The sequence below is a fragment of the Pelodiscus sinensis genome, chromosome 7, assembly GCF_052426305.1.
Source record: "Pelodiscus sinensis isolate ZL-2025 chromosome 7, ASM5242630v1, whole genome shotgun sequence".
NCBI classification, from domain to species: domain Eukaryota; kingdom Metazoa; phylum Chordata; order Testudines; family Trionychidae; genus Pelodiscus; species Pelodiscus sinensis.
In genome coordinates, this window is record NC_143058.1 from 69,577,424 (window position 1) to 69,602,134 (window position 24,711).

The following is a 24,711-nucleotide window of genomic DNA, read 5'->3' on the forward strand; positions in this document are numbered from 1 at the left end:
AGACACAAATTTAGCTGTGTGACTAAACAAAATGTACAGTACGATACAATCATGCTTGTAGAAGTATTTAAAATATTTCAAGTCTAGTACAATGTAATAAAAATGCAGATGGAATGGAACTATCATTTACAAAGCTGTCTGAAGATATTCAGATGTTTTAGCAAGCTAGCAAAGTAATATCTGAAAAGTTAAATTGGAAAAATGGTGTATGGGTTTCTAAATAAGAACAGGGAACACAAATTAAATGTAATTGGGACAAACTCAAAGAGTAAATGTTTAGTCTTTAATTTTGTTTAACCAACCCCTAAAATTGTTTTGTGCAGACAATACATGGTTGTATTAGTTTTTTTTTATTCATCACATCTGAAGTTAGTTACAAGTATTGAATAATTGAGTAACAGTGTAGCTAATACAAAATAATGCAGCTGCATGGATTATGTCATCCTTCGTTTTACAGATCGTAGTTCTTGTATGATATTATATAACAAACATCCTACATTTTAATCCTGCCTGCTTAAAATCAGCTAGAATTATAGACTAATTCCCAGTGTCATTTTACTGGTTCAAGGAACTGTCCCTCCAGAGGGTCATCTCTGATAAGCACTCTGTAATGTGTATTTTTTCTTAGAAAACTTAAATGATTTGTAATTTTAAATACAATTTGAAGAAAGCAACATGTTAGTGCAATGTTATGTAACAAGAATGATCAGTATTCAAAAAAACAAAATAGAAAAACAAAATGTATAAAAAAAGACAAGGATGTAAGGCAACTTCAGGGTTTTTCCTTTTCCCCGTTTATAAAGTAGCTGGAATGAAGAATCAAAGGGAGTGAAATTTCAAAAAACACAACCCCCCCCAGGAATATTTTGTGTGTCTGAAAGTTGTATCAGTGGAAAATCCAACCACACAGCTTGTAGAAATTGGCTTAGTTGACAAACCACAGTACACTTATCTTTCAACATCCTGACCAAAAACACAAAACTCTACCTTTTGCAAATCCTGTCCTTACATCCCTGTAGCTATGTAACTATTCTGTAGGTATAGCACTACATATATGAAAATAAAGATAAGTTATGCTATTTTCAAAATATTCTTAGATACAATCTTGTGCAGGTGCAAAGATGAAAAATATACTGCTCTAAGGAATAAGTAGTAATTTAATGGTTATTTGAGTGTATATTCTTTATGCTGGTAGCATTTTTTCCCCCTTTCTTTCACATTCTCTCCTTCTAATCTTTCACCATATCATCTCCATTTCTATCATATCATCCCTTGTTTCTATATCTGCAACTGCTTTTGCCAACATGCCAAGCATTACCTAAGATATTGCTGTGAGTACTGTAGTTAGTTACGCATTCATCTTGTCACTCATCTATTTCTATAAACTGCTGTAAATTACAAAATCATGTCTCCCTTTGCCATAGAAACACAGTTATTTCTATTAAGTGACTAACAAAAGACTTTGGGTGTACTCCTGGCCCCCTATCTCAATGGCAAGATACTGACTTCAGTGGGGTAGGATTTCACCCTTTGCATATTCTGTTCTTCTAGTCTTATTGTAAAATGGGTCCACACCCAAAATAAAATTATACACGTATATACAATTACTGAATGTTAGCATTTCTATGACATGGCAAGGCAAGCTAAGTTAGAGTGTTTAGTGACATAAGTATATATAAAAAAACCCAACAAAATACTGCAAAAAAGGGAAAAATACTTTGATGACTATCCAAGCAATTCCCTGATCTAACTTAAAAACCAAATTGACCAGCCTGCTTCCACTGGTCTGTTTCGTTTCCTTATATCTCCAATTGCAGCTGACTGCAGCAACTCTATTAACATTACCAGTTGTTTCACCTTGCATAGGGGCGGAACACTTTGTAGTTTGCCTGCATAGTAGACCTGGTTTGCTCTGCATTTCAACGCTATGCAATACTTTAGCACTGCATGGGAAACAATAAGCTTAATCATTGTCACCCGATACATTTTATGTGTAACAGGAATATACACTGCTTCTTTGCTTAACTAAGCCGAAAGGAAAGCTTGGATTTATGATGCAGTTTGATCTATGTGGAGAACAGCTGCTTGGGTTGATTCTTCATCAGACTGTTCTGTTTCCCCATTGGTTGGTTTGTTTCTTTCATCATACAGTCTCTGGGTAGCAACTTCTAGTGCTGTCCCATATTCTTCATCATCTTCAACAATTGAGAGCTCGATGTTGCTGTGTATCATCGCGTCCCCTTCTCTGCTCTCTTTCTCTAGGGAATCAGCTATTGCTTTACTTTCCTCAATTAAAGAAGTTGGAGTTGTGATCTCCGAGAGCCCCTCAGTAAAGGAGGTCTCCTCGTCATTCATGGCCTGCTCACTGCTTGTGGTTTCTGGTGGTTTATCCTCATTTTCAGCCGGGGTCTCTCCTTCATGGACTTTTTTCACGTTGAAGGTGAGGGGAGACACTTTGAAAGAAGAGCTTTTTTGAGAAGATTTCTGGTGATGTGGGGTGAGTGATTTCTTAATTTTCTCCCGTCGTTCCTGAGACACAATTTTTGTGCTGATCTTGTTCATCTTTTTCTCAATATTTTGGCGAGAAAATGCTTTCTTGAGGCTGTCCACTTTCTTGAGGCTTGATCTTTTTATCTTCTCAGCTCTTGACTCTCCCATCTTTTCCTCGACACTGTCATCCAGACCATCTTCATCATGGGGCATTTCATCATCTGATGACAGCTCCACCGTATGCAATGTTTCTTCCAGAGTTTTATTCTCATCCACAGACTCTTCCTTCCCTTCTGTAATGCTGGGAACGGGTTCTTTCACAAACACGTTGGCAGGAATCTCATTTTCCTCCTGAAAGAGTTGACAGTATTTGAATTTCATAGTTCACAGGACACAAATGTGATAAACAAAGCACTGTCCTGAACAATGTTACATTGTTCTTTATAAAAAAAAAAACAAAAAACCAACACAATGAAATGAAGGAAGCTGAGCATTTTTTATTGTTCTGGTATATTTAACCAGCAAGAAGCTACTCAAAGTCTTCTCAACCTTTCTGTTGTACAACATAAGACTAATGAGCTGCCAATTCTGAGATTTCAGTTTGAGGGCTCAGTTTTTTATTATATATATGAGAATAGAAATCCTACTTACTGTCATTTCAATTAGATATGACTAATAAAGGGTTTAACTACAAAGCTGTACATCTAACACTGGAGAAAAAAGCTAGGGGTGTGGGTAAGGAGTGAGACTGGGCACACTGGATTCAATTCTTGGTTCTGTCAGACTCACCACATGACCTCAGGTACGTTGCAGAACCTCTTTGTACCTCAGACTCCCAATCTTAAAATGAGGATATGCTACTGACCTACGACATAGGGACAGCAAGTCTTACTTCATTAAAATATTACATATTTGAACGCCTTAGGTAGAAAGTGCAATATGCAGGCAAAGTTTTGAGAGAGAAATATACATGGTTGCTAAAAATTGGCAAAAGTAGGTGTGTAAAGAATAGACCAAATCCTCAGCTGGTGTAAATTGTTGAAATCTCACTGGTTTCAATAAGTTTTACTGCAGCTGATGATACGGCCCATTTTTTTTTAGTTCTGTTTAACTGGGATTGCAGTAGCTTGAACACTGCTGCAATAGTTTGGAGGAGCCAGATTTTGCCCAGCTTGATAAGATCTCTGGCATTTTGCAATCATCCTGCTCAGGTTCCCACCTCCTCTGTATGGTGCAGAGCTCTGGGAAGAGAGACAGAAGCAGCAGAAGGAGGGAGAGGCTGAGCTGTTGCAACCATGAAGAGTTCAAAGGGGAGAGCTCTAGTAACAAACACTATGTTAAGGTGGCAGATTTTTGCAGGACTGTGTCCTAAGAAAGAAAAGCAAGCAAACCCAGAACTGTTCCTATCATTGTAATATCTACATGTTCTGCATTCATATCACGTTCTCATTTTTAACTTGGCAAAACTTAGGAGATAACCCAATCATCTTGTTCAGAGCTACAGACTGTAGGGAAAAATTCAAAATGTTTATTAAAATATAGAAATGACCATGTACCAGATGTAATCGTCTCAGGTCTGTCCTTAGTGGGCAACAAACTATATTTAAGAGGAAAAAATGCCACACACAATTCAAAACCTCTGTTCATTAGCACAGGATGCGATCTCTAGAGAAAATGGTCTCTTGGTTTCTGGTGAGGCTGCCTAGGAATGACTGCATGAATACAGTGCAAACACCAAACTACACTTTGTATGTGGCATGGTATTTTAAAAATTAAAAAAAAAAAAATTCTTTGCTTCTTGCCCAGTATATAGACTTCCTAGAAACAAATTTTGCATACACATACAAACACATGCTTGTCTAAAATTCTGTTAATATCTTCAAAGTTACAAAAGAAAAAGGATGGAAAATACTTTTGCAAGGTATCTGTACATGTTTTACTATTCTGTTGTTTCTATTGACATTGAACTAACAATAATAAACTTGGACAAACAACACCCCCAAAATGCTCTGTACTTTCTGTACAGTGGAATCCTAATAAAACAATCACTCCTGTCACACATGCTTACATATAAAGATGCTGTTCTAGCACTGAGCACTGTAAATATGTGGGCACAGGCTGTACTCTTATGATTTTAACTTGATTTACTGTGACCAGAAAGCAACTACAGTAAACTTCCGATAATCCGGCACCTTTAGGACCCAGGGGGTGCTGGATTATCAGATATGCCGGACTATCAGAAGGGGGGGGCTATGAGGGGTCTGGAGTGGGGTGGGAGGGGATGCTACCCCAGACCTCTCATAGCCCCCCCTTACGATAGTCCCGCTCTGCACCAGGCGTCCCTGATTCAGCCGCTGCTGGTCAGTTTCAGCAGCAGCTGAATCGGGGATGCCTGCAATAGAACAGCTGGGGTGCTGCTGGGTTGGTCCCGCAGCACCGAGGGGCGGCGCTACAGCACTAACCCAGCAGCACTCCAGCTGCTCTTGGGGACGCCTGGGACAGAGCAGCTGGAGTGCTGCCGGGTTGCTCTGCCCCAGGCTTCCTGGAATCAGCCGCTGATCTGTTTCAGCAGCGGCTGAATCGGGGACTCCTGGGGCAGAGCAGCTGGGGTCCTGCCGGGTTGGTCCCACAGTGCCGTCCGAGGGGTAGCGCTACGAGACCAACCCAACAGCACCCCAGCTGCTCTGCTCCCGGCTTCCCCGATTCAGCTGCTGGTCAGTTTCAGCAGCAGCTGAATGGGGGAAGCCTGTCCGGCTGCCCCAGCACCATCAGGAGTCCCGGAGCATTGGATGCCGGACTAATGGAGTTTTACTGTATTTTTCAAAGGAGTTTTAATTATTCAAAGAGCTCTGACTGCAATTCAAATGTTCATAATGTTCTCCAATTTTATTACTGAAACATGAACTATATGAGTGGATACAACTGCTGATTTGATCCCGAACAGCTATCTGGAGAATCTAGTATGAGATCAAATATAAAAGTTTACTGGCCTAATAGTCCAGATTCTTTCCAAATTTGGACAATTAGTAGCTGTGTACAATTCTGTACAGTAATATTCAGGCATAAGAATATGAATAGAACAGACTACAAGGTTTCAAAGGATCGCTTGTAAATTACATCGATTAGGATTTATTCAAGATTTCCTTTAAAAACTGAACTATATAAAAGTCCCAAGTCCTGCCCTCCTTATTCAGACAGAATTCATTTTGACTTTAATGGGAGTTCTGTCTGGGTAAGGATGAGTGGAATCTTAATATTGCAAAGTTTCACATGAAATTGATCATATTCCGAGTTTGAACCAGAGATGAACCAACACTGTTCAAGTTCAATTCAGTAACATTTCTAAACTGTTTGTTAAATCAAAGTACTGCAAATTCTAAAAACATTGCTATAAAATTGTATTTTAATATTAAAATCATTTGGAGGTCTAGAACCCCTTTCAGTAGAGAGAAAAATCCATAACCTCTTAATGCTCCATCATAACCAACCAATTGTTCATTTAAACTGAAGTAACAAAGGTGGGTTGTGCTTGTGGTTAAAGCACAGGAGTAAGAAATCAGGAAGTCTGGCTTGTATTCTCACCCCAGTCACAGATTTTCTGTGCAAATCAACCGTTCTGCCTCCATTTTTTTCACCTGTAAAATGAAGATACTTTCCTCTCTGTGTGAGCGTGGAGATTTGGCTCATTCATATTTGTAAAGCATAACTGAATCCTTAGATAGCGGATACAATAAAATGCAAATTATAATGGAATACAAATCTCTAGAATGAAATCTGCTTTGCTGCTAAATACTATTGTAAAATCATTACTATGAGCATGTTAATAAATGGGGCATCAATAACTTTGCAGTCTACCTGAAGTCCTCCTGAACTCTTATGCTACATTCAGTTGTGTTAGGTAGGTTATTGGATTGTAGTTCAGAGGGGATGAGAACAAAACCCTTACAATTTCAGCATATAAGCACTATATATTAGTTTTTCCAAATAAAATTTAAGCATCTTATTTTTTAGATTGGAGGAAAAACAGGAGACACGTGAACAAATTCTGAGATGGGATCAAATTAATATTTTTCTTCCATCAACTATCTTCTGAAGGCTAAAATAAGGCTTGCATTTTTCCAGAAGAGTAATTACTATACACAGCTAATAAGTGACCTTTCTGTATTCTGTTCTAATATCCTCAGCTGGGGTACAATCTTGCAAGTGCTCCATGGATGTGGAACTTCCACTGATATCAACAGGAATTTGACCTGAGTAGTCTCTGCAAGATCGAGTCCTTGATTAGCATAGAGGTTTTCCGCAATAAGTTTTGGGGCTCTTGTTTATGGGGATATATATTTCTCCTTTGTAATAAAAGGTATAGAAAGACCTCTCATAACAATGGACTATAAAAACTGAACCACCGGAGTATTTAGAACAGTGATTTTTTTAAAATCACCTACCAGTTATAATCACCACTGCAAGCACTGTGTTGGGGAAGATATGTTAAATAGAGATTAGACTATGTGATAAGAGGACATGTCACATGCAGAAGAGAACTATCAGGCTCCCCTCCCTTTTTACTTTCCAGAGAGTGGTTGGACGCTGACTCATCTAATATTCCAAAGGAATGTTTTACCAAATGCAGAGTAGATTGGTCACAAATAAGTTTGCTGCTGCCTTAATTCCTTCCACTTTTTCTCAGGCCGCACCTGCTCTTTGAGTTTGTAGACGGATGTGTGCAGAGGACAAAGCAGGAGGTTGCGGAGGCAAGTTTTCTAATAAGTTAATAGTTTTCAGCATATCACCTGTGGCTTGCTTATTGTCCCTTTCATTCTTTGCTTTTTTACTGTTGAACATAAAGGTGCTTTTTCAGAAGGCTATTTGTTATGCTGATTGATTCAACAAACTGCAAACACGACGTTAATTTCCTGTGGCTTTCTTCTGCTCACTTTATTTCAGGATAAAATATTCACTAACTGCAGTGACTGAAAGGGGTTTGAATATGAATTTTACTGATGCTTGGCTATAACTTAGCATACTTTTCTGTGCCATCCAACTGTAAATGAGATATTTTATTGAACCACCAGCCTGCATTCCTCTGTATTTTGGATTTTACTATGACACCTTTCACTGTATCTTAGTGCATGTATGACAGCATGAAATTTGTTCTGAAACCACTCAGTCCAAAATCATGCTGGTCATGCGGTTACAACAAAACAGACAGGAACAATGCCAAAGCTTAACAAGGATTTAAAAACAGTCACTCCAGTGTTTTAGACTGTTGCACCATTTATGGTATTTGTAATAATTTTTAAAGCCTTACATGTTTAGATGTAACGTTAAAAATATGACATCAATGGAAAAGGTATACAAACTAGAAACAATAGAGTCTAGTTACAAAATATGCCAATTGATAATTTTCTAAATGTGATTTCATATTGAGTGTATACATTGAAGGAAATCGGATGTTAACAAGTCACAGCCTGTCCTCAGAAAATACAAACCCTGTGATCAATTGTGACTTCCTTACACACCCAATGCTTCTGTTAAAATAACAGGCAGCAAATCCAAATGTTGAATTGAGTCCCAAATCTGTGTTTGTGTTAAACTTGGTTTTAAGTGGTGGAAAACAAAACGTAAACAAAATTATTTTGCTGGGGGGAGAGGGACAGCCTACAGGCCTAATAGGTCTTTTCCTTAGTGAACATCTATTAAAAGAGACCCTGCCACTTGTGTGGAGAGCTACAGACAGGTAACACAGTTGTTTGCAGGCTTATGCAGAAGGAAAAAAGCTGCAACAAAAGCATCATGGCCAACATTGGGATCTGTGCCAGGGTGTGGTCAGTTTGTTCCCTTGAGCTGAATACAAACTGGCAAAGAGAACAGCACAGCCTCTGGGGTGGAAAATCCCAGCCCCTCCCACCTTAACTCCTAAGAGAGAATTCCAACCACCCCAAATAGCTATTTCACATCAGCCTCTCAAATCCTCCTCAGTCCACCAGACTAGGGATGTTAGCGAGTAGTTGATCACCTGGTAGTTGCCTGGACTATCGACTACTTGCTCCCCGCCCCTTTGCAGCCTCTATCAGAGGCAGCCGGGGGTGGCTGCTGCAAAGCAGCCCTTGTCTGTGGTTGCTACCTCTCAGCCCATTTGCAGTGGCCCAGGCTGGCTGCACGCAGGGGCTGCAGCCAGAGTAGCTCGTGGCCACTGCCAGTCCTGGCCACCATGAACAGGGGCTGGTGCCAGAGCAGCCTTTGTTCGTGGTTGACAGGGACGGGGCGGCCAGCCCTGTCTGCTGCCAACAGAGGCTGCTCCAGTCCAGGGGCTGCTGGACTCAGTGTGAACCAGGACCGGCTCATGAACTCCCAGCTCATGCTGGTCTGGGAGGCTGTGCCTCTGCATTTTAAATGTAGTAAGAGCCCGATAGCTCTTACTACATTTAAAATGCACAGCCGCAGCGCAGGTGGCTCTCGGAGCCAGCCCTAGCTGGGACTGCTAAGTCCTGGCTCAAGCCAGCTCCTGGAGCTACCCCCGCTGCAGTTCTGCAGAACAGTCCTTATTGATACAATTTGTATCAACTACACAATTAATCGGCTACACGACCAGCCAGATAACTGCAATTTAACATCCTTACACCAGACAACCATGTTTCTCAGTTTCACAGCTGGTTTGTGTTATTCAGGAAGTATAGCAATATTTTTGTAGCTGTGTTGGTCTCAGGACACAAAAGAGCCAAGGGCTGTGTCTACACTGGGCCACTTATTCCGGAAAATCAGCCGCTTTTCCGGAATAAGCTGCGAGCGGTCTACACTGGTCCTTGAATTTCCGGAAAAGCAACGATGCTCTACTGTACAAAATCAGCCGCTATTCCGGAAAAACTATTCTGCTCCCGCTCGGGCATAAGTCCTTATTCCGGAACACTGTTCCGGAAAAGGGCCAGTATAGACAGCCCAGTAGTCTTTTTCGGAAAAGCGCGTCTACATTGGCCACAGACGCTTTTCTGAAAAAAGGGCTTTTCCGGGAAAGCAGCCTGCCAATATAGACGCTCCTTTTCCGGAAAAACTGAAAACGGAATAGTATTCCGTTTTAAGCATTTCCGGAAATTCATGCCAGTGTAGACACAGCCAAGGTGTGTGTGTGTGGGGGGGGGGGGGGGCGGGGAGAGAGAAATGGGGGAATTTTTATTGCACCAACTTCTGTTGAGCTCTGGGAAGCTTGACCCTTCCTCTTCTTCTGATCTGGGAAACATAGCCAGTGCATGAGCTAATGTCAGGACAGGTTGTGAAGTATCTGAGGTTCACATGGTGTAAAAGACCACTTAAAATAAAGTGGGCAATTAAAGGTGAGCAGGCAGTTGTGTGTGTTACAAGTTACTATAATAAAGCATAAGACCATGGCTTCTGTTAAGTCCATGGTTTTTAGTACTTATCGCAATTTTAGTGTCAATGAATTTCAGTCCTCAAACTCATGTTGTGCTGGTTTCCTTGGATGAGATGGCTTGAGAGGTCAGATGTAGAATGAACTCCTGTGCTTATCAATCTAGCCCTCAATTGCCCTCTTCAATTGAAGTGGTCTCCTTCAGGTCCTATGAGAGTCCCACTTTGTGTTTAGCTTATTCACACTAGTTACTTTCCCAGATCTGAAGAAGTGTTTGTGAAGCTCAAAAGCTTATGCCTTCCACCAGCACAAGGTCTAATATAAAGTATTACCTCACGTCCCTGGTCTCTCTCTTCACTTGGCAATACATTCTGGGTACGTCTACACTAGCCCCCTAGTTCGAACTAGGGAGGCTAATGAGGGCGACCGAAATTGCAAATGAAGCGTGGGATTTAAATATTAGCATGTTCCTGGCCAGTCGCCATTTCGGAAACTGACTAACCCAGAATAACTGCTCACGTCTACACGTGGCAGAGAAGCCTCATGGAATTAACAGTTAAACCTAGCCCTATCAGCTAGGCCACGCCGCAATCTGCCCCATTGCCTTCCTCTCAGGACGTGCTTTATCCTGCCTGACCATGGGGCGGGGCAGGGGACTCAAGACTCAAACCCACCACCCTGCCCTCCCCAGGCAAATGAGGTTTAACTGTTAATTAGAACTAAGGGGTTTATCTCAGAATCGTGCTTCTCTGCCGCATGTAGATGCTGGCAGTTATTCAGGGCTAGTCAGTTTCAAAAAATGGCGACTGGCCAGGAACATGCTAATGAAGTGCAGGATATTTAAATCCCGCGCTTCATTTGCAATTTCGGTCACCCTCATTAGCCTCCTTAGTTTGAGCTAGGGGGCTAGTGTAGACGTACCCTTACTGAAATTAAATGTGATTTTTATTCTTGGCTAAATAAAAGGAGAATTGGGGATATGGCCTTTATTTACACCCGCTTTTCACACTAGTGTCAAACAGGGATTGGCTCATGAAGTTAGAGGAGAACTGGGTCCACTGTATACTTGGACTAGATTAGGATAGAACCTCCTTAGCCCCTTCTGTACAAAGGTGTGTCCAAAGTGACACATGGAATTATAGAAGCCTCCATTGTTTGGTTTGCCTTTGTGACCAATAATGCATTTTGGAACCTGGTATTAAAGAAGGGCCCAGATAAATACCTCCTCTTAAGCTACTGCCTTGTCCTCTTGCAACTCCCCCATGCCTGACCTCTAAGATGGTGCCTACAAAGCACCACCCGTTGTGCAGAGCAAGGTAAGTACTGAACCGAGACTCTCGCTCTCTCCCACCCTTGTCTATTTCTGTCATGTCTTTTCATAATCCTAGAATGCATGCTGTCTGTAGAAAGAGCGGTTTAAAAAACCCCCAACCAATTGCATAGCCTCTAGTATAAAAAGGCCCTGATTCTGATGGCAGTCTCTGAATCCTACTTTAATATAAATAATAAAACATCTGAATCAAATGAACAAACATTAGAGCCAACCCCACCACAGTTTATAGCTTTAAATCTAAATTCCGTAGCGCAATCTCATCTTTTGGTATCTGATACCTGAGAGGACTATTTTAAATTTCAATAAAATATCTTAAGGGTTTTTTTCAGAAAGTCAGATTCTGCATCTCAATACATCTGGTACATAGACAGCTTTTTAATTGCTTTTGAAGTAGAAACAACAATGGACTACAAAAGCCCTATATGTGCCACGATCTCTTCCTCATCTGTCCTTAAAATACTGCTTTGCAGCTTTAATAGAATAAGCAGCAGCAAGTTAGGAATTTGCACAACCTTAGGAAAGACCCCAAGGGAATGGATTAATCAAGACCGCCAAATCTTTAAATCCCGATACATAAAATGTTAAATTATAGAGTCCACTTTTTACCAGGATAAAATGTAAAATTACATCTTTTACTAGCTGAAGTCTAAAGGGATTTTCCGGCAACAAAATTTCAGTACAACAAATAGTTTAGTAGCACTTTAAAGACTAACAAAACATGTAGATGGTATCATGAGCTTTCCTGGGCACAGCCCACTTCTTCAGATGACCATCTACATGTTTTGTTAGTTTAGTAACACTTTAAAAACTATTTGTTGTTTTTTAAGTTTTTCCTGTTACAGACTAACTCGGCTACCCCTCTCAAAATTTCAGTGACACTTTTTAGAAGTAAAAGGCCACATCCCGTACTTGGTTAAAATTCATGATGTGTTCAATCTACATCATTGCTTAAAAAGGAGAACATATGCAAACTGTTCATTCATATTATAAGACTGATAAACACAAAGCTAAGTTTTACAACTCTGTTTTTAATAGATCACTGATCGCTGGGGCAGACCTAAAAATCAAAGTTAGCATTTTGTTGAGGGCAAAAGTGTTCTACTTCTTCAAAATGGACAGGTTACTTTTTCCCAGCAGTGATCTCAAAGAGTTAAACACTGCTCTAAAAGTTTCACAAGTTCCCTGTACACTGCAATGAAAGCATAGCAACCATAATGGATTCCTTTCCTTTCAACATCCTGTGGGGAAGGGAATATGAAGAGGTTGGTGAAACAGAGTTTTCTGTGCGTGATTTATTAAGTGTTGCATGCTTTTGTTACAAACTGTACATGTTAAAACACACAGACTTATTAGCCATGAATGTGTGCACACTCACTGTGTTGGTGCTTGTTATTTTGATATGAAATGCATAATGTAGTGGTATTGCAGAACGGTAATGAATCTGTGACTTGTGCGAGTGTGGCATTAAGATGCAAAATGTATCTATAAAGAGCACTGAACTTTCATGGGTTAGCAAATCAGAGTGTTTTTGCTAGTTAAGCACCAACATTAGTGACAGAGACTATATACTTCTCGGAAGAAATGCATGTGTTGTATCAGGGAAATAAGAACTGTTCAGCACAGCACTTTCTCTGGAAAATATTTGGATCCATGTAAACAGGACATGTGTTCTACACAGATAATGAATCTGAGCACTCCCTGAATGCGGCCTCAGAAAGATAGAAATGAACCAGCGTAGTTCCAGGAGAAAGCCAAGTGTCTTCTGTGGGCCATCACTAGCAGCATTGATCGGGCAAAGGCACGTGACGCCAAGGGGAATCATGCAAGGTGCACAAATTTAATTCAATAGGGTGTGCTCCCTCTTACTTCAGAGCTGCAGGGCGTGGTATTTGGAAAATGCAAGGCTATGGGGAAGCTCATGCAATGCACAAGGGTGAAGAACTGGTCTGTTCGCTAACTGCCCTTCTGGAATGTCCATGCCTGGCATACAAGTGACAACTTTTGTGCAGCTCTGTGCCATTTCTCCCCAGGGAGCGAAGGGAACTAAGCTCCTCTGCATATTGGCCCTGAGCAGTGCAAAGAGGCCCCACCTTGGAGAGCCCTGGCAGGGAGCGACTGTGGGAGAAAAAGAGGCGAGGGGGTGTTGCAGGGGGCCAAGCAGTGGATAGAGGGGGGTCTCCAACCACCTGTGCCTTGCCATGGGTCTGCCCTCAAGGCCAGAGAGGGAGGAAGGAAGAGCTTGGCCCCGTTGAGCAGAGCGGCGAAGGGGAGGGGGATAAAGGGCCCTGGAAGTTAAGGGGCCCAGGCTGCTGCAGGACTGACCTGGAAGATGAGCACCTTGAAGTGGTTACGGCGCAGCAGCTGCGCGTGGTTGCTCTCCAGCCGCTTGACCTGCGCGCACTGGCGCTCCATGCGCTCGCGCACCTCGCGGGTGTGCGCGCTGACCTTGCGCGACTTCTCCAGCAGCTTGCTGACCGTGTTGCTGGTGGAGGTGTGGTGCTTGCACAGCTTGCTCAGGTCGCTCTGGATGCCCTTCACCGAGCCCTCCAGCTCGATCTGCCGCTGCTCCATCTTGTGCTGCTTCTCCTGCACCGCGTCCAGCATGTTCACCAGCTTGTCCAGCAGGGTGAGCACGGTGATGGCGTTCACCTGCGAGCTGTCCCGCAGCGCCTCGCCCGGCTGCGGGCTGGGGCTGGGGCTGTGCTCCTCGGAGCTGGGCAGAGCCTGGGCGCCGCTGCGCTCGGCCTGCACCCCGTCCTCCCCCATGGCGGGGAGCTCCCCCCGGCCTCCTCTGCTGCGCTCCTGCCCGGGTCCCTCCTGGCCACGCTCTGCCCCACGCGCCTCCGCCTCCGCCTCTCTTAAAGGCTCCCGCTCCCCACCCAGTGGGAGGCGAAAGGCGGCCCACTCCGGCCTCGCTCCGCTTCGTGCCACGCGCGCTCCCTAGTCCCCTCCCCAGCGAGGAGACGAGTCCCGGAGCCGGGCGGGGGGGAGGCGCCTTTGCCTGCAGCGGGAGCAGCAGGGACCGGCCCTCCAGATCCCCTCCTGCCGCCGCCGCAGTGGAATGCCATAGCTCAGGCATGACTTCATCCAGGGCGCAGAAAAACAGCCCGCCCGTGGCCCCACTTCTGCAGCCAGCCGTGGGCTGCAGCCTGTCCCCTTTACGCGGCACAGCCTGTGGTTTTCCATCGCCCTCTTCCCTGGATCCCGAGTGATTGGAATGGGAAGGGTTTGCCTTTGCTCTGGGGCGACTGCTGGGTTTTAGCTTGAACTGAAAGAGGGAGGGAAACAAAGTTTAAGGCGCAGTTAGTTGGAGTTTGTGTGTGTGTGTGTGCGCGTGTGTTTAAAAGAGCTTTAACGAACGCTACCCAGGCAGGGGAAGGAAAAATAAGTAAATAAAATCAAACCAACCACACCCAGGGCCTGAAGCTACAGGCGATGAAAGGAGCCACTGTGTGCTTGAAGAATCTGGCCCTTTCACATTACAATTGTTACTGAGTCCTCTGCGGAACAGCTGGTATCAATGAAGCTCTTCTGGGTGGAAAAACTGCTGGTAAATGTGGCCAGCACAAAAATCCCAGTAAGTGCAAGGAGAATAAGAACATAAGAACGGCCGTACTGGGTCAGACCAAGGTCCATCTAGCTCAGTATCCTGTCTGCCGACAGTGGCCAGCACCAGGTGTCCCAGAGAGGATGGACTGAAGACAATGATCAAGCGATTTGTCTCCTGCCATCCCTCTCCAGCCTCTGACAAACAGAGGCCAAGGACACCATTTTATCCCCTGGCTAATAGCCTTTTATGGACCTAACCTCCATGAAATTATCTAGCTTCTCTTTAAACTCTATTATAGTCCTAGCCTTCACAGCCTCCTCTGGCAAGGTGCTTTTCACGCATATGACCCACAACGAAGAGCTTCATTTAGATCTGTTGTAATTCAGAGAACTTAATAGTCTCACTTCTATACTTTTGTAGACAGTCTTAAAAAAAAATTGTGGGTCAGACTTTTAAAGATGCTGCATGTGCATTTTTGTGTCCACACTTGCAGATCAAAGTGGTTAGAGTTAACCATGTAGCTTGTTTGTGCTCACAGGCAAATAGTTAAATAGTTTCGTGTCCAGGGTTAATTGGAAGGGCAAAATGTGAGACCATCTTAAAGGCTTTAAAATACATATTGGAACTTGAGCCGGCAGCCGAATACATGCGGTTAGATCCCTGGGCTGCCCTACAGCCCCACAGAAATCCAAAGAACTCGGCATAAGCTTAGGGGTCCACATATATAGACCAGTAGCTGGGCTGGAGCCTTAGATGCATACAGTACTTAGTTTTAAGCAGGTGAACTCAGTAGGGTTACTCTTGCATGGACGTGTTTTCAGGATTGGGTCTTTGAGTTTTATGTGAATTTAATGTTTATAAAAAGGTGCTGGCTTGACAGCCTTGGAGGTCATCTGTTTATCCCCTGCATCCGTGATGTCCACCATGCTGGCCACGTGTGGCTATCTGGCCTGTTGAGTGTGGCTAGTTCCCTTTAGTGGCTACTGCTTCAGAACTGGTTAGACACCATGGCCCTGCAGAGTCTGGACAGCCAATAATGCAAGCATATTCACACTGCATTCAAATGTATCTCTAGCTTGACCTGGACAGAATGCCTCAGAAGTGTCTCAATTGTCGTGTGCATTTGAAACTGACACGGTGCCCTCTCATTAAATTTAACAGAATTCATTTTTCTATAGTCCTTTAGAGGTCTTTGGAAATGTGTACTGACCTTATGTATACGTTTTCCAACTATGAAAGTCAACAAATTTGTAATCTTCACAATAATTTTTAATATTGCTTGAATGGCATGATGTAGACATATTATAGGCATTTGTTGATTTCATTTGGGATATACTATAATTTTGATTATAGTGGATAGGGATAATTTTGGTTTTAACCTGGTATTCACATAAGATTTTGCAATAACTTAGTAAAATACCTTTTCAAGAACCACTGCACTCACTAATGAAAGAGGCATTTTTACACTGCTTAAAAGGACTTAAACAGATATAATATGTTATGGAAAAAATGTCTTACTATTTTGTCCCTCATTATAAATGTTTATACTAGTGTCAACAGGCAAGAAGATATTAAATAAAAACTATTTTAAGTTAACTAATGGCTAAATTGTGTTTATCTGAAGTTGTGTGAGGCTCTCTAGATTAAAGGCTAAGGGTTGGATTTTAAAAGGTGTCTGAAGGCACCCAACTTCTGTTGAGAGTAAATGAGAATTAGGTGCTTACCTACTTGAAAACCTTTCTCTAAATTCTCATTTTATTTACAAGACATTTTCTAATTTAATGAGGGTACGCTTCTGTATATTATAAAGGCTGGATGTTTGATACTGTATTGCATTCTGTTTTGTTATGTCCGTTCTCTGGATGACTATCCAGTTCTGGGCAGAGTTCTCATATTTTTGTTTCTGGCAAATATTGGACCCTGTCCTACTTCTACTGAGATCTGTGGCAAAACCATGAGCAAGATTTTAGGGTTTGATCTTAGAATCATAGAACTGGAAGAGACCTCAGAAGGTCATCAAGTCCAGCCCCCTGCTCTAGGCAGAACCAATTCCAACTAAATCAACCCGACCAGGGCTTTGTCAAGCTGAGACTTAAACACCTCTAGGGATGGAGACTCCACTACTTCCATAGGTAACCCATTCCAGTGCTTCACCACCCTCCTAGTGAAATAGTTTTTCCTAATATCCAACCTGGACCTCTCCCACCACAACTTGAGACCATTGCTCCTTGTTCTGCCATCTGTCACTACTGAGAACAGCCTCTCTCCATCCTCTTTGGAACCTCCCTTCAGGAAGTTGAAGGCTGCTATCAAATCCCCCCTCACTCTTCATTTCTGCAGACTAAACAGACCCAAGTCCCTCAGCCTCTCCTCATAAGTCATATGCTCCAGCCCCCTAATCATTTTGGTTGCCCTCCGCTGGACCCTCTCCAATGCGTCCACATCCTTTTTGTAGTGGGGGGCCCAGAGCTGGACACAATACTCCAGATGCGGCCTCACCAAAGCCGAATAAAGGGGAATGATGACATCTCTGGATTTGCTGGCAATGCTCCTCTTAATGCAACTTATATGGGTAATGGGTAATATGCCATTAGCCTTCTTGGCTACAAGGGCACACTGTTGACTCATATCTAGCTTCTCATCCACTGTAACCCCCAGGTCCTTTTCTGCAGAACTACTACTTAACCGGTTGGTCCCCAGCTTGTAACTATGCTTGGGATTCTTCCGTCCCAAGTGCAGGACTTTACACTTGTCCTTGTTGAACCTCATCAGATTTCTTGTGGCCCAATCCTCCAATTTGTCTAAGTCATTCTGTACCCTATCTCTGCCCTTAAGCGCATCTACCTCTCCCCCCAGCTTAGTGTCATCCGCAAACTTGCTGAGGGTGCAATCCATCCCCTCATCCAGATCATTAATAAAGATATTGAACAAAACCGGTCCTAGAACCGAACTTTGGGGCACTCCGCTAGAAACCGACCGCCATCCTGACATCGAGCCATTGATCACTACCCGCTGGGCCCGGCCTTCTAGCCATCTTTCTATGCATCTTACCGTCCATTTATCCAATCCACAAGAAACCGACCGCCATCCTGACATCGAGCCATTGATCACTACCCGCTAGGCCCGGCCTTCTAGCCTTCTTTCTATCCATTTTACCGTCCATTTATCCAATCCACAATCCCTTAACTTGCTGGCAAGAATATTGTGGGAGACCGTATCAAAAGCCTTGCTAAAGTCAAGGTATATAACATCCACTGACTTCCCCATGTCCACCGAGCCAGTTACCTCATCAGAGAAGCTAATCAGATTGGTCAGGCACGACTTGCCCTTTGTGAATCCATGCTGACTATTCCTAATCACTTTCCTCTCATCCAAGTGCCTCAATATGGATTCCTTAAGGATCCCTTCCATGATTTTTCCAGGAACTGAGGTAAGACTGACCGGCCTATAGTTCCCTGGATCATCCTTCTTCCCTTTTTTGAAGATGGGCACTACATTCGCCTTTTTCCAGTCATCCGGGATTTCTCCCGATCTCCACGACTTTTCAAAGATAATGGCCAAAGGCTCCACAATGACATTTGCCAACTCCCTCAGTACCCTCGGATGCACTAAGTCCGGACCCATGGATTTATGTACGTTTAGCTTTTCTAAATAGTTCCTAACCTGTTCTTTACCCACCACGGGCTGTCCATCTTCATCCCATCTTGCGTCACTTGGCGCAGAAGTCCAGGAGCCAACCTTGTCTGTGAATACAGAGGCAAAGAAAGCATTGAGTACTTCAGCTTTCCCCACATCATCTGTCACTAGGTTACCTCCTTCATCCATTAAGGCCTGCACACCCTCTCTGATCACCTTCTTGTTAACATGCCTGTAGAAACCTTTCTTGTTATCCTTCACATCCTTAGCCAGTTGCAATTCCATTTGCGCTTTCGCCTTCCTGATAACCCCGCGGCATTCTCGAGCTATACCTTTAAACTGCTCCCTGGTCATTTGTCCAAGTTTCCACTCTTTGTAAGCTTCCTTTTTGTACTTAAGTTCACCAAGGATTTCCCCTGTAAGCCAGTCCGGTCTCCTACCATGTTTGCCTCTCTTGCTACGTGTCAGGATGGTTTCTTTCTGTGCCTTCAATAAGGCTTCTTTAAAATACTGCCAGCTGTTCTGGACTCCTTTTCCTTTCATGTTAACATCCCAGGGGATTCTGCCCATCAGATCTCGGAGGGAGTCAAAATCTGTGTGTATTTTACTACTCTCTTTTCTTCCTTTGGTCAGGATCCTGAAATCTACCATCTCATGATCACTGCTTCCCAGGTTGTCACCCACCTCCACTTCCCCTATTAGTTCCTCCCTGTTTGTGAGCAGAAGGTCAAGCTGCGCACGGCCCCTGGTCGGATCCTTCAGCACTTGTACCAAGAAGTTATCCCCCACATTCTCCAAAAACTTCCTGGATTGTCTGTGTACTGCCGTATTGGTTTCCCAGCAGATGTCAGGGTGATTAAAGTCCCCCACGGGAACCAGGGCCTGCGATCTGGAAGCTTCGCTCAATTGTCCGAAGAAAGCCTCATCTACCTCATCCACCTGATTCGCTGGCCTGTAGCAAACACCAACCACAACATCATTGCTGTTGTTTGCTCCTTTAAACTTAACCCGTAGACTCTCAACAGGTTTTTCTTCCTCTTTATACGGGAGTTCAGAGCAATCGTAGTGCTCTCTTACGTATAGTGCAACTCCTTCTCCTTTTCTCCCCTGCCTGTTGTTCCTGAACAGTCTATACCCTTCCATGACAGCGCTCCAGTCATGCGAGTCATCCCACCAAGTCTTTGTTATCCCAATTAAATCATATTTCTTGGTCTGGGCCAGGGCCTCCAGTTCTTCCTGTTTGTTGCCCAGGCTTCTCGCATTAGTGTACAAACACTTCAGGTTACCAGTCCTATCTTCTCCATTCGAAACATAGGTCCTCCTTTCCTGCCCCTTCCTCTCTGCATTTCTTCCCGATATCAGACTTTCCCACTCCCCTCAGGGTTTTGGTCACCGTCCCCCAACGAACCTAGTTTAAAGCCCTCCTCACTAGGTTTGCAAGCCTGCCCGCGAATATGCTCCTTCCTCTCTTCGTTAGGTGGATCCCATCTCTTCCTAACAATCCTTGCGCCCGGAACAGAGTCCCATGGTCGAAGAAACCAAAGCCCTCTCTGCGACACCATCTGCGCAACCACGCATTTACGTCCTCAATTCGACGATCCCTGCCCAGTCCTTTCCCTTCAACAGGGAGGATGGAGGAGAATACCACTTGCGCTCCAAATTCTTGGATCCTTCTTCCTAGCGCTACATAATCCGCAGTAACACGCTCAAGATCATTCTTGGCCATATCATTAGTTCCCACATGGAGAAGCAGGAAGGGGTAGCGATCCGAAGGTTTGATCAGCTTGGTAAGCCTCTCAGTGACATCCTGAATGCGAGCTCCCGGCTCATCTTGCCAAGGGAGGTGGTGGAATCTCCCTCTCTGGAGATATTTAAGAACAGGTTGGATAGACATCTGTCAGGGATGGTGTAGACGGAGCTTGGTCCTGCCTTGAGGGCGGGGGGCTGGACTCAATGACCTCTTGAGGTCCCTTCCAGTCCTATTATTCTATGATTCTATGATCTTGTGAGGTGCTGAATGCTTTCTAAAAGCATCCCGTGCTGTGTACTCTAAACACATGTTAAAGTTAACGGGACCATCAGCATTGTACAGGACCTGCCCTGTAGCCAGCATTTAACCATATTTGTTGCCATGTGATATTTATGGTGCATTCCTCTGAAAATCCTCGCCATTTTATTAGAGGACATGAAAGACTATAAAAATAGTGTTTGGAAAAAGAAAAAAAGGGCCTAAATCTCTTTTACTCTATGGGCTTACAATTGCACTGGCAATGTAAAAGGACCTTGAAACCAATGTAAATATCTTCCCTTTTCCTATATTACCTCTGACTGTTGAAATCACAGATTCAAAGAGGCCAGCAGCACTAGATGGTCCGGTATACCCTGAACCAACATGGATTGTCCTTTTTTTTTTCCGGTCACGATTGAAGTGGTTGGTGTGGTAATAGTGTGCTTCTTGATGAAGCGGTCACATTCTAACCTGGTGTTTGGATGTAGCATGTCTCCATCTAGAAAACTAGAGCGTGGCTTGTTGGGGAGGGAGGGCGGAGAGAGAGAGAATGTTATGTCACAGAATCTTGGCCTCCTCTCTCAGGTTTTGCATAAACAATTCCATTCACTTTTGTTGTGTAACCCAAAGGGAACTGAAACAAACAAACCAACCTTCATAGAATCATAGAATAATAGGACTGGAAGGGACCTCGAGAGGTCATCGAGTCCAGCCCCCCGCCCTCAAGGCAGGATCAAGCTCCGTCTACACCATCCCTGACAGATGTCTATCTAACCTGTTCTTAAATATCTCCAGAGAGGGAGATTCCACCACCTCCCTTGGCAATTTATTCCAATATTTGATACAATGATGATTATTTCTGTGCAATGTGAGCAACTTTTATTGAAATATTTATGGGCTATGTGAAGATTATTTCCCATGTTGTGTCTTAATGTTCAAACTGCATATGGATAGGAGTACTTGGGACTTGAAAAATGTACTAGACATTCATTAGCAAGAGGAATAACGTGCTGGGTTAGGGCACACGTGAAGGTGGAGTCTCTACCAGTGGGGTTTAGGGACAATGCACTCTTGAGAAGTCCAGCTCTTCTATCTTAATTTCAGAGCGTGGGCTGGAATTTGTATCCTATGTGGGACCTGCCATTTTTGTACCAGCCTCAGACTTGCAGGTGTTCCTTTTAATGTGCCTTCTCCTGACTGAGTGGGAAGATAGCAGAGACTATTTCACGCCTTCTCCAAAAGCCACCCAGCTGCAAGATGTTAGGGGCTGGATTTCCATTACTCGATATCTCCTCGGAAGCCTCTTGACTACTGCCAAGGGGATCAGATTTCTACTATTCTGCTCCTCCTTGTGGGCCTCTTTGTTGCTGTGAAAGGCAATATCGACTGCTCCACCCTTTCCCTGGCAGCTGGTGGTGAGAGAGAAGTTGCTGCTGTGCAACTCGTTATTTCTCCTCGTTTCTTTTTGGATCATGCATCCCCCATCCAGCTGTTTGAAACTGAAATGCCTGAGGCCTGTGTCATTCTTGCTCACAGAGGGCTGAGTAGCACCAGAGACACTGAATTGAGTCAGGATTTGGTTATGGCTCCACAGCTACTTGGAGGGAGATCAGACCCACCTTGGGGGGCTCCTCTGGCTGCAGGAAGCTCTGCAACTGGAGAGAAGCCCTGAAACTTCCTGCGTCACAGAAGTGAGGGGGGCAACCCTGTCCCTCCTCAACAACTTTGCAACCCCCCACATGACTCACTTTTGGGTTAAGACCCCAAACATTAAACCACCATGACATTTCAGCTGTAAACACCTACAAATGTGAAATTGACTAATTTTCAAATCCTATGTTTGTGAAATGTGACTGGAAGGGTCCATGAATTTGGTAGGGCCATACTCATGTACAGTGGATTATACAGCTGCAGAGATTTCATTGACATGGTCTGGTCTAGAGAGCGTATGGAATATAAGTACAAGGTTATTGTCTGTGAAATGGTCTAGTGATTAGAGATGGTCAAAAATATGAATTTATTTTCATGAGATTTAAAAAAAAAATTCTTCTCCATTTCCTTGAAATAAATATTTTCATGACAAATTTCTGATCACTTCTATCATCCATACACTAGTTTTGTGGTGTCATGCTCAAGCAGCTTGTGAATCAGCCTCAAGACACCGCTCACTCCAAAGTAGGGATGCAATAATGTCATTGATTAACTGATAAGCAAAAGCTTATAGGTTAATGCTATAGACTACATGCATTTCCCTGCCCCTCCCCCCAGTAACTTTTTTAGCAGGCTGGCTCAGCCCTGGCTTGTGCCAGATCCATGACCTACCCCTGCTGTGGCTCTGCATTTAAAGTGTATTAGGAGCTAGGTGAGCAGGCAGCCAAGCTCCGTTCCGGCTTGCTCCGGGTCTGGGAGCTCAGCCCTTCCCCAGCCTTGAATAGGGGTTGCTGCCACCGTGCACTACTGCCTCTGTATCAGAGGCAGCAGCGTGGGGTGACAGGCAGATGGTCTCTGAGGAGAGCTGGTTTTTAAACTGGTTCCCCTGGCAGACCAGCTCCTACCTGGCACCCTGCGTTGCTGCCTCTGATACAGAGGCAGAATAGCAGAGTGGGAGGGGGTTCCTCAGGAGAGGGGACGGAGCGCACTGGCTGCCAGCCCCACCCCCGGAGACTATAGAATAGTTGAGTAACCAATAAGAATTCATGAGGTTAATTGACTATTCGATAACTGATATTTAACATCCCTAGTCGAAAGTGCTTTAAATTACTTATTATTGGCCCCTTTAGGCTGTGTCTACACTGGCATGAATTTCCGGAAATGCTTAAAACGGAATACTATTCCGTTTTCAGTTTTTCTGGAAAAGGAGCGTCTATATTGGCAGGCTGCTTTTCCGGAAAAGCCCTTTTTCCGGAAAAGTGTCTGTGGCCAATGTAGACGCGCTTTTCCGGAAAAGAGCCCCGATCGCCATTTTCGCGATCGGAGCTTTTTTCCGGAAAAGACTACTGGGCTGTCTACACTGGCCCTTTTCCGGAACAGCGCGGAATAAGGACTTATGCCCGAGCGGGAGCAGAATAGTTTTTCCGGAATAGCGGCTGATTTTGTACAGTAGAGCATCGTTGCTTTTCCGGAAATTCAAGGGCCAGTGTAGACAGCTCGCAGCTTATTCCAGAAAAGCAGCTGATTTTCCGGAATAAGTGGCCCAGTGTAGACACAGCCTTAGAGTATTAAGATACACCTGTATATTGAAGGGCTATGTCAAGGTGCATTTTGCTTCTTTGTGCAGGGACTGTCTCTTATTTGTCTGGGCAGTGCCTAACACATCATAGCAGCTATTGCAAACAAACAAGTGATTTTGCAATAAAATCCAAATGCAGCATAAACACGTATCTGTATTGGTTACTGAGGAGTTATGTGAAATAGAAAGCAGAGCTTGTGGCTTTTATTTGAAAAAGTGAATGACTCTGGTTTAAACTTCCTTATCATTTTCATGTGCTCATTTGAGAAGAGACATCAGGGTGTGCGAACGGAATGTTTTCTCAACCGTTGGAAAATGAAGGTCAAATATTGGATGTGTTTCAAGTTCTGAAACAATACCCCCGTCAGATTTCAAAGCTGCCTCTGTGTGTGCGTGCGTGTTGGGAAAGCGGGGGAGGGGAGGTCACACAAACTTTGCCTTGAAAGATTCCAAACAGTGGGCCAAATCCTTCAGTCCTTGGCGAAAAGCCCATTGAGCTCATGCCATTTCTCCTCATGACCCAAGGTGAGGATGGGGGAGCCTGATTCTGCAAACACTCAGTCCCCGGAGTAGCCCTTTCTTGAATTAAAAATCATGGCTTGTCCTACATACACACACAGGGCTGGATGGGAGAAAGGTTTCCAACAGTCCCTTATTAGAAAGGCTGGCCCTTATTTTTTCATCTCTGGGCAAGATTGAGAGTTGGTGAGTGCTGCAAAAAACAGCAAGAAATACCCTTGGCGATGGTAGGTAAGTGCTTCATAGTGATGATAATATTGAAATGGGAGGGGGCAGAGCAGGGATGTTAGGAAAACAGTTCCTTAGTTTTCAAATATAAAGTTGGCATCTGTAATGGGGGGGAGTAGCCTGCACTGTGGGCTGCAGCGTGAGGTGGGAGAGTGAAACAGACTCTACAGGAGGATGGAGAGTGGACAGGTAGGAACAGTGAATGGTAGCAGCCATGACTCTGTCTTAGCAACATAGTGGCCAGTGCATCTGTGCTAGTATGAGGGGGAAGTGATCTGTACCCGATACGGGTGGAATTGGGGCCTAGGGGAAAGTGACTCTACGAGTCTTCGTGTTACATTTCTGCCCTGGGTCTAAT

At 44.0% G+C, this 24,711-nt stretch overlaps 1 protein-coding gene and 1 long non-coding RNA gene across 3 annotated transcripts in view; one reads left to right on the forward strand and one right to left on the reverse strand.

The window, feature by feature from the left end:
* Window positions 1–261: 261 nt before the first annotated feature.
* Window positions 262–14,125, reverse strand: CAVIN2 (caveolae associated protein 2). Its single transcript, XM_006117896.5, has 2 exons — window positions 13,506–14,125; window positions 262–2,841 (listed from the first exon to the last, which is right to left on the reverse strand). Exons 1-2 carry the CDS (start codon window positions 13,947–13,949, stop codon window positions 2,050–2,052), a joined length of 1,236 nt encoding a protein of 411 aa, XP_006117958.3. The 5' UTR covers window positions 13,950–14,125; the 3' UTR covers window positions 262–2,049.
* The window catches only part of LOC102444045 (uncharacterized), a 37,379-nt gene continuing 24,977 nt past the window's right edge, over window positions 12,310–24,711 (forward strand). The window contains exon 1 of one of the 2 annotated variants that reach the window (XR_012905378.2): window positions 12,310–12,445. This is a non-coding gene — a long non-coding RNA (uncharacterized LOC102444045). Of the gene's footprint in view, window positions 12,446–23,693; window positions 24,357–24,711 lie in introns of those variants that run through there. The other variant, XR_012905377.2, reaches the window with a different exon arrangement.